The sequence below is a fragment of the Palaemon carinicauda genome, chromosome 27, assembly GCF_036898095.1.
Source record: "Palaemon carinicauda isolate YSFRI2023 chromosome 27, ASM3689809v2, whole genome shotgun sequence".
Lineage (NCBI taxonomy): Eukaryota > Metazoa > Arthropoda > Malacostraca > Decapoda > Palaemonidae > Palaemon > Palaemon carinicauda.
The window spans coordinates 84,274,186-84,283,925 of record NC_090751.1 but is presented as its reverse complement, the minus strand read 5'-3'; the positions used below and the strand labels follow the sequence as shown (position 1 = coordinate 84,283,925).

General features: G+C 38.0%; 1 protein-coding gene across 1 annotated transcript; it reads right to left on the bottom strand.

The window, feature by feature from the left end:
- Window positions 1-1,332: 1,332 nt before the first annotated feature.
- LOC137621010 (WD repeat-containing protein 87-like) lies at window positions 1,333-4,245 on the bottom strand. The gene is made up of 3 exons (XM_068351450.1): window positions 3,591-4,245; window positions 2,268-3,534; window positions 1,333-2,110 (listed from the first exon to the last, which is right to left on the bottom strand). The coding sequence occupies exons 1-3, from the start codon at window positions 4,243-4,245 to the stop codon at window positions 1,333-1,335; spliced, it is 2,700 nt and encodes an 899-aa protein (XP_068207551.1).
- Window positions 4,246-9,740: the final 5,495 nt, after the last annotated feature.

Here is a 9,740-nt window from a genome sequence, read left to right as displayed (position 1 = left end):
ATAAAAACATTTGTTGCAAGTTTGAAATTCTGAAGTTCTACTGATTCAACTACCCGATTAGAAAGCTCATTCCACAACTTGGTCAGAGCTGGAATAAAACTTCTAGAATACTGTGTAGTATAGAGTCTCATGATGGAGAAGGCCTGGCTATTAGAATTAACTGCCTGCCTAGTATTAAGAACAGGATGGAACTGTCCGGGAAGATCTGAATGTAAACGATGATCGGAATTATGAAAATTGTATGCAACATGCATAACGAACTAATTGAATGACGGTGCCAGAGATTAATATCTAGATCAGGAATAAGAAATTTAATAGACCGTAAATTCCTGACCAACAAATCAACATGAGAATCAGCAGCTGAACACCAGACGGGAAAACAATACTCGAAACAAGGAATAATATATATTCTAATTATTATGTTTTTCAAGATTAACAACCTTCAGATCTAGTGTTTATCTAGAAAAGCATTCTAGAGTGGAGACCTCCGTCACGGTAGCTTATTTCTTGTAACCAGCTTGCCTTTCCCCAGAATCAATTATAGACAGTTTGCATATTTGAAGTCAGTGTGTCAACCATATGCGAACTTGGAGTTAAGGTTAGGGTTCATTTGGTCGAACTTTTGCTCGACCTTGAACTTAACCTTTGACCTAGGACTTTCAAAATTGAACGAATCCTCGTCTCAACATAACAATTAATCCCTGAAACTTTCACTATTCTATGAGTAAAATTGTGGCCAGGAAGTTGTTCACAATTAAACAAACGGACAAACAGACAAACAAGGCGAAAACATAACCTCCTCCCAACTTCGTTGACGGAGCTAATGAATAATGTTCAAGTTTGAATTACAGTTTCTTGAATGATTGGTGTAGGCGAAAAGGGTTTCATGAGAGAGAGAGAGAGAGAGAGAGAGAGAGAGAGAGAGAGAGAGAGAGAGAGAGAGAGAGAATTACTGCTATACCGCTGGTCCCTTGACATTTAAAATGATGTAATTTCGTGTATTGTCAGTACTATTATGGGTGGCCCACCAGGCAGTATACCAAAGCTCACCAGTAATTGAGACAAGGAAATGAGCCCCAAGACCACATGAAAATAACAGAAGAAATGTCTCGAGTGGAGAAACATATACAGACATCGTTTATAAGTGCAAAATTGGATTTTCATCCTAGAGTCCCTGTAAGTGAGAGCTACGCCACTGTAAGTGAGAGGTGCGCCACTGTAAATGAGAGCTGCGTTTGTGTAAATGAGCTATCTCTGTAAATGAGAGCTGCGTTTGTGTAAATGAGCTGTCTCTGTAAATGAGAGCTGCGTTTGTGTAAATGAGCTGTGTCTCTATAAATGGGAGCTGCGTCTCTGTAAATGAGAGCTGCGTTTGTGTAAATGAGCTGTGTCTCTGTAAATGAGAGCTGTGTTTGTGTAAAGTAGCTGTCCCTGTAAGTGAGAGCTGCGGCACTGTAAATGAGAGTTGCGCTTGTGTAAATGAGCTGTGTCTCTGTAAATGAGAGCTGCGTTTGTGTAAATGAGCTGTCTCTGTAAATGAGAGCTGTGTTTGTGTAAATGAGCTGTGTCTCTATAAATGGGAGCTGCGGAACTGTAAATGAGAGCTGCGCTTGTGTAAATGAGCTGCGTCTCTATAAATGAGAGCTGCGTCTCTGTAAATGAGAGCGGTGTCTCTGTAAATGAGAGCTGTGTTTGTGTAAATGAGCTGTCCCTGTAAGTGAGAGCTGCGGCACTGTAAATGAGAGCTGCGCTTGTGTAAATGAGCTGTGTCTCTGTAAATGAGAGCTGCGTTTGTGTAAATGAGCTGTCTCTGTAAATGAGAGCTGTGTTTGTGTAAATGAGCTGTCCCTGTAAGTGAGAGCTGCGGCACTGTAAATGAGAGCTGCGTTTGTGTAAATGAGCTGTGTCTCTATAAATGAGAGCTGCGTCTCTGTAAATGAGAGCGGTGTCTCTGTAAATGAGAGCTGTGTCTCTGTAAATGAGAGCTACGTCTCTGTAAATGAGAGCTACGTCTCTGTAAATGAGCTGTGTCTCTGTAAATGAGAGTTGCGTTTTGTGTAAATGGGCTGTCTCTGTAAATGAGAGCTGTGTTTGTGTAAATGAGCTGTCTCTGTAAATGAGAGTTGCATTTGTGTAAATGAGAACTGCGTCTCTGTAAATGCGAGCTTTATCTCAGTAAATGAGAGCTGCTTCTCTGTAAATGAGCAGTCTCTGTAAATGTGAGCTTTGTCTCAGTAAATGAGAGCTGCTTCTCTGTAAATGAGAACGGCGTCTCTGTAAACGCGAGCTTTGTCTCAGCAAATGAGAGCTGCTTCTCTGTAAATGAGAATGGCGTCTCTGTAAACGCGAGCTTTGTCTCAGCAAATGAGAGCTGCTTCTCTGTAAATGAGAACTGTGTCTCTGTAAACGCGAGCTTTGTCTCAGTAAATGAGAGCTGCTTCTCTGTAAATGAGAACTGTGTCTCTGTAAACGCGAGCTTTGTCTCAGCAAATGAGAGCTGCTTCTCTGTAAATGAGAACGGCGTCTCTGTAAACGTGAGCTTTGTCTCAGCAAATGAGAGCTGCTTCTCTGTAAATGAGAACTGTGTCTCTGTAAATGCGAGCTTTGTCTCAGTAAATGAGAGCTGCTTCTCTGTAAATGAGAACGGTGTCTCTGTAAACGCGAGCTTTGTCTCAGCAAATGAGAGCTGCTTCTCTGTAAATGAGAACGGCGTCTCTGTAAACGCGAGCTTTGTCTCAGCAAATGAGAGCTGCTTCTCTGTAAATGAGAACTGTGTCTCTGTAAATGCGAGCTTTGTCTCAGTAAATGAGAGCTGCTTCTCTGTAAATGAGAACTGTGTCTCTGTAAATGCGAGCTTTGTCTCAGCAAATGAGAGCTGCTTCTCTGTAAATGAGAACGGCGTCTCTGTAAACGCGAGCTTTGTCTCAGCAAATGAGAGCTGCTTCTCTGTAAATGAGAACTGTGTCTCTGTAAATGCGAGCTTTGTCTCAGTAAATGAGAGCTGCTTTTCTGTAAATGAGAACGGCGTCTCTGTAAACGCGAGCTTTGTCTCAGCAAATGAGAGCTGCTTCTCTGTAAATGAGAACTGTGTCTCTGTAAATGCGAGCTTTGTCTCAGTAAATGAGAGCTGCTTCTCTGTAAATGAGAACTGTGTCTCTGTAAATGCGAGCTTTGTCTCAGCAAATGAGAGCTGCTTCTCTGTAAATGAGAACGGCGTCTCTGTAAACGCGAGCTTTGTCTCAGCAAATGAGAGCTGCTTCTCTGTAAATGAGAACGGCGTCTCTGTAAACGCGAGCTTTGTCTCAGCAAATGAGAGCTGCTTCTCTGTAAATGAGAACGGCGTCTCTGTAAACGCGAGCTTTGTCTCAGCAAATGAGAGCTGCTTCTCTGTAAATGAGAACGGCGTCTCTGTAAACGCGAGCTTTGTCTCAGCAAATGAGAGCTGCTTCTCTGTAAATGAGAACTGTGTCTCTGTAAACGCGAGCTTTGTCTCAGCAAATGAGAGCTGCTTCTCTGTAAATGAGAACTGTGTCTCTGTAAACGCGAGCTTTGTCTCAGCAAATGAGAGCTGCTTCTCTGTAAATGAGAACTGTGTCTCTGTAAACGGAGCTTTGTCTCAGCAAATGAGAGCTGCTTCTCTGTAAATGAGAACGGCGTCTCTGTAAACGCGAGCTTTGTCTCAGCAAATGAGAGCTGCTTCTCTGTAAATGAGAACGGCGTCTCTGTAAACGCGAGCTTTGTCTCAGCAAATGAGAGCTGCTTCTCTGTAAATGAGAACGGCGTCTCTGTAAACGCGAGCTTTGTCTCAGCAAATGAGAGCTGCTTCTCTGTAAATGAGAACGGCGTCTCTGTAAACGCGAGCTTTGTCTCAGCAAATGAGAGCTGCTTCTCTGTAAATGAGAACGGCGTCTCTGTAAACGCGAGCTTTGTCTCAGCAAATGAGAGCTGCTTCTCTGTAGATGAGAACTGTGTCTCTGTAAATGCGAGCTTTGTCTCAGCAAATGAGAGCTGCTTCTCTGTAGATGAGAACTGTGCCTCTGTAAATGCGAGCTTTGTCTCAGTAAATGAGAGCTGCTTCTCCATAAACGCAAGCTTTGTCTCAGCAAATGAGAGTTGCGTCTCTGTAAATGAGAACTGCGTCTCAGTAAACGAGAGCTGCGTCTCTATGAGTGAAAGTTGCATCTCACTAAACGAGAACTGCGTTTGTGTGATTGAGAGCTCCGTCTCTGTAAGTGAGAGTTGCATTCCAACGCAAACCAAAATTGTATCCAATTAAAAAAAAAAAAATCAAATCTAGCAAACTCGAGTCTCCATACAAGTAAAAACCACCTTACTAATCAAGTAAAGATTGTATAATTCAAAATCCAAGCAAGAAGAAAAAAAAAAAAACTCTTAAATGAATTCAAAAGAATGAACAAGGAACAATAAGCCCCCTCCCAACCCCACCAATTAATACACCTCATCCGGATATAATCAAAACAATTTAATCTTTTTTTATTTTTTGAAAAATCAAACAATTGAAAGGATTCTTTTCCAACCTTTTTAAGAAGGATCCTTTGGCATTGTTCCCATTTAATCAAATTATCATCTTTTAACTTCGGGCGGACTGAAAATATCTCGCCGTGAATCACATCTGTTTTATCAACTATACAGTGAATTCACTGTAAAGAAGAAAGCGAGATTTTAATGGAAAATTCGATACAAACGAAGCTAATTTTGTTGAACTGGATATTCTCTATTGTGTTGCAGCGCTAACAAAGGGAACGAGACGAAAGGATAAAACGATATAATTGCAACTGACAACAAAACCCATTAAAATTAGCATCATTTGTTCAACGATAGATCATTATAAAATGTTGCTAAACCCTTTATTTTCCATAATACGATTAATCAATGTACTCATTAGTTTATACAGGTAGGGGTACCTTTAAGGAAAAAAAAAAAAAAAAAAAAAATGATTACAGTGATTATTATAGTTTACATCATTATGTATCACCATCTTCATGATAAGAAAAAAGTGCTAAATTTAGCCACATGACGCAACAATTTTATAATAATGACAATAACAACAACAACAACAACAACAACAACAACAACAACAACAATAATAATAATAATAATAATAATAATAATAATAATAATAATAATAATATGCTAGTGCTCGTGTCATGAAATTTTCACACCAAGAATCCAGTTTACGTAAAATGCCTCTCTATCATTCATCTTAATTTCAACAGATAAAGGGATATATTCCAAGAGCCGTTTGCTAAATATGAGAGTTGAGAAGAATACCCTGTATATAAAAAAAAGAAACGACAAATGTAGAATACATTACTCGTAACCAGAAAATTCTCTCCAGAGGGAATCTTCATTTCCGTCATGTGTTCTTGAAAAAAAAGGGGGAAAAAGAAAAAAAAACAACTAAATAAAAGTCAAACTTTGATAAGATTCTAAAAATATACAGCTATACATACACTGTTTTTAAGTGAGGATAATTTAACGTGATGAAAGGGTTTGTGTATCGCCATGATCATCCATGATAGTAAATAACTTCTCTTGTTGTTTATATATTTCCTTTCCTCACTGTGCTATTTTCCCTGTTGGAGCCTTTGGTTATGTATCTTGGCTTGTAATAATAATAATAATAATAATAATAATAATAATAATAATAATAATAATAATGATAATAATAATAATAATAATAAGGGCCACTCATAATGGGTTGGTTTGCTGTCAGCGATCAGACATGTCCCAGTTCATTACTAATCCGCAGATATTCTTTCTCTCATAATCTCTAAAAACGAACATACATGATTAGCATTATAATATTAGTCACTCATTAAGAATACCATTCGCAAAAGAGTTTTTTAGCACAAAATGAAATTTCGCAATCTTTTTCTTGGAGTTATTTTTGTGTGAGAATCCATGTGAAATATCTTTTCTAAAATAATGTCATATTGAAACGAAAATGGATAATACATGTTTCCTGCATTTCGCCAACACAGGACTGAAAATGAATATGAGTAAAACTAAGATAATGTTCAATGAAAATGCAGATACACAACAAATAGAGTTATGTACGATCCTTTTAGAGATTATTAATGTGATTAATAAAATAACTACTCCTTATATCTGCGCACATATGATTTGTGTTAGAATAAATCTGCAGAGATAGAGAAACACATGAGTCGAATCAATTGTTATTTATGAGTATTAGTTGGCACGTCAATTACATTTCTGATTGTATTGGAATTAAGTATACCATGCATAATACATGCCGGGCAGATGTATCAGCATACATTCAACAGGTAAAATGACATAAAAGGCCTATGAATATCCCACGATGATTTTCATAAAATCAGTCATTGGGAATAGCCAATGTTATTAATACATGCTAATACATTCAGTGAAATTAATTCAAGATACAGGTAAAAATGTATTCGTCGCATACATAATGACCCACATTTAACGAGATCATAATGTAATATTCAATTAAATATTCTATCATTACGCGATTCCCCATCAACGTTGACTATAAAAATTATACGATTTCCATTACCAGAGAGGATTGAAGTCCCACTGATATGAGCAAATCTCGAATTCAAGAATTAAGGATTCTTCATTGAATGTTGAGAAAATAGTCATTTCAGAAAGTATTATTATTTCTTTACAAAACTAGAGGGGCACTCAGTAAAGCGCAAACCTCCGCCGCAGCAGCTTATTTCTCCACCTTGACCATGACCTTTGACCTTAATGCGCATTTTCATAAACTCACATATGAACCAAGTTTGGAGTCTCTGGGGACAACGATATCCAAAGTAATGGCTGATTAAGTGAATTGGATATTTTGCTTGACCGTGACCTCTGACCTTGACCTTTCATAATTTTATAATTTCCAGCTTTTTACATAACACTTAATCCCAGCAAGTTTCATTACTGTACGAATAAAATTGTGGCCAGGAAGCTTTTCAAAACAAACACACGCACACAAACAAACAAACAAACAAACACAAACAGGGGCGAAAACAAAACCTCCTTCCAACTTCGTTGGCGGAGGTAAAAAAAACTATGATACTGTAGATATGCATGTATATGTAACGGAATATATATTTTACTTTATTGAATCGCCATCAATTATATCAATAAACGAGGCTGAAATTATGCATAGGGGAGTAAAATAGCTGTTAATTGTATATAACAAAATATCCACAGATCAAAATGTAATATCAAAGCCGGTGGAAAACCTATCTAACGAAGCCCTGAACGAACAATACAAAAACGAATAAAAAAATGGGATATTTATCCAATACACCCTTTAATTAAGGACAATTGCGGCAATATTTAGTTTCTATCTCTAAAAGGGGTGAGTCACATTATATACATAGAATTCCAGCAATTGCTAAAGAACCTACATATTGTCTATATAGCTTCGGACCGCTTGGCAAATCTTTACGTAATTATTTATTTGATATACAATTTCTAATATCTATTTCACTTTTACAGAGAGAGAGAGAGAGAGAGAGAGAGAGAGAGAGAGAGAGAGAGAGTTGTCTGCTATTAAAGATTTATAAGTAAAGCTTTAATCATAAACAAAACATATAAAAGCATACTCAATATCTATATATGACAAATAACTCTGCGATTTTACATACATTCTTCTTCCTACACCACATGATATACCTACCAAGTACATAACTTAATGCTATGTACAGTGATAACACGTTCGCCTAGAATTCGCATGGCAACAGATCGATCCCAGCCAAGGACCGTGTGCTTAGGGTCTTTGCTGGGAAAGATACTGCTGTGGTTGGGCACCGCAGTGGGGGATTGGGATTGTCCGCCTGACGTTCTGGTGAGGATCTATTCTGATGATACTGGAACTAAAACCAGACCTTTCTTAATATTTTTCTTCACTGATATTTGAGTAAATTCCTCTTAATTGCTTCTAATTTAAAGGTTTAAAGGCCTCTCATTAATGGCAGAGGCAAAAGACATTGACAATGCCCAAGCTAGCAGGACAATGCCCAAAAAATTGAACATATATAGTGTACATATGATCAGCGCCCAAGACTCCTCTCCACTTTAGCTAGGACCAGGGAGGGCCAGTCAATGGCTGCTCATGACTCAACAGGTAGATCTAAAGGTTCCCCCCAAAACCCCCTTCCTTAGCTCATAAGGATGGTGAAGTTGCAGGCACTACAAGAAACTATCGAGCTTGAGTAGGACTCGAACCCCAGTCCGGCAGATCACAAGCGATGGACGTTTCCAATAGGCATCAACCCTATTATCATTGTTTCCTCATTTTGATCTATTAAGGTATTTATCCATTCTTATCTAATTACCTCTATTTACTTGTTTATTTCCCTTACAGATAAAATGCTTAATCAAATACTTCTGAATAATAGGTAGGACACAAAAGAAATAAGAGAGAAAAACGTAATAAACATATATATTAATAATTACAGCCCAGAGTAGCATAAGGATGGGCGGTTAAATTACATGAAATAAATGTCTTCAAACTATATGAATTGGAAAGATTTTTCTACATTTCGTTTCCTTGTTATTAGATCTTCATTATCATCGCTGTGAATAAAGATCTTTTCATCATCATCGATATGAATAAAGGCTTCAGAAATGGCAACTCACAATCATCCAGGTAACACCTGTTCATTATTATTATTATTATTATTATTATTATTATTATTGTTGTTGTTGTTGTTGTTGTTAGCTAAGCTACAACCTAAATTGGAAAAGCAGGATGCGAATAAGCCCAAGGGTTCCACATAAGGAAACATAGAAAGTGCGTCGGAGTGTCCCCTCTGCCTAGAGATCTACCCCAAGACAGTGGAAGACCACGGTACAAAAGTTATGGCACTACCCAGGACTAGGGAACAACGGTTTGATTTTGAAGTTTCGTTCTCCTAGGAGAGCTGCTTACTACAGCTTAAGTCTCTTCTACCCTTACCAAGCGGAAAGTAGCCACCGAACAATTACAGTGCATCAGTTAAGCCCTTGAGTGAAGAATTATGAGTGTTATCTTAAGTGTTGACGAAAGAGGAGAATGTGTAAAGAATATGCCAATTCGGTGTGTTTGTAAGCAAAGGAAGAATAAGCCGTAATCAGAGAATTATCCAATGTAGTAATATCTGGTCAGTCAACGGACCCAAGAACTCTCAGGCAATATACTATTGTCTTTTATTTACAGTGAAATATTCGAAAACTCCGGATTTCTCAGTTCATTGACTGTTCCTATTCTTTAATTACCAAAGGATTTTCCCCTGATTCTATAACACCACATTTCAAGGTCCAACTAACCTTCTCTTTTTTTTTCCAAATTGTAGTATATTGCTGTTATATCCCATCTCCCTTCTCAAGTCTATGGAAACGGGAGTCAGGATATTTGCGTGTGGAAGAGGGTTAGAAAATCTACCTTCATATAAGTAATTTAATATGATAAGGTAAAAAAAATTCCACCTCCCATAAATAGAATAGTTCTCACACGAACAATCTCTTGAAGAGACAATTCACTGATAGCGTCACTTCGTTTCAAGACGGATATCATTTCCTTGTTGAAGAAGTCTTTCTTAAGGTTTAAAGATTTAAAGGCCGCTCATAAATGGCAGAAGTAAGGAACACTGACATTGCCCTAACAAGCAGGACATTGACCTAGGGACTGACCGTATATGCTACATATGATCAGCGCCCAAGCCCCTATCCACCCAAGCTAGAACCAATGAGGG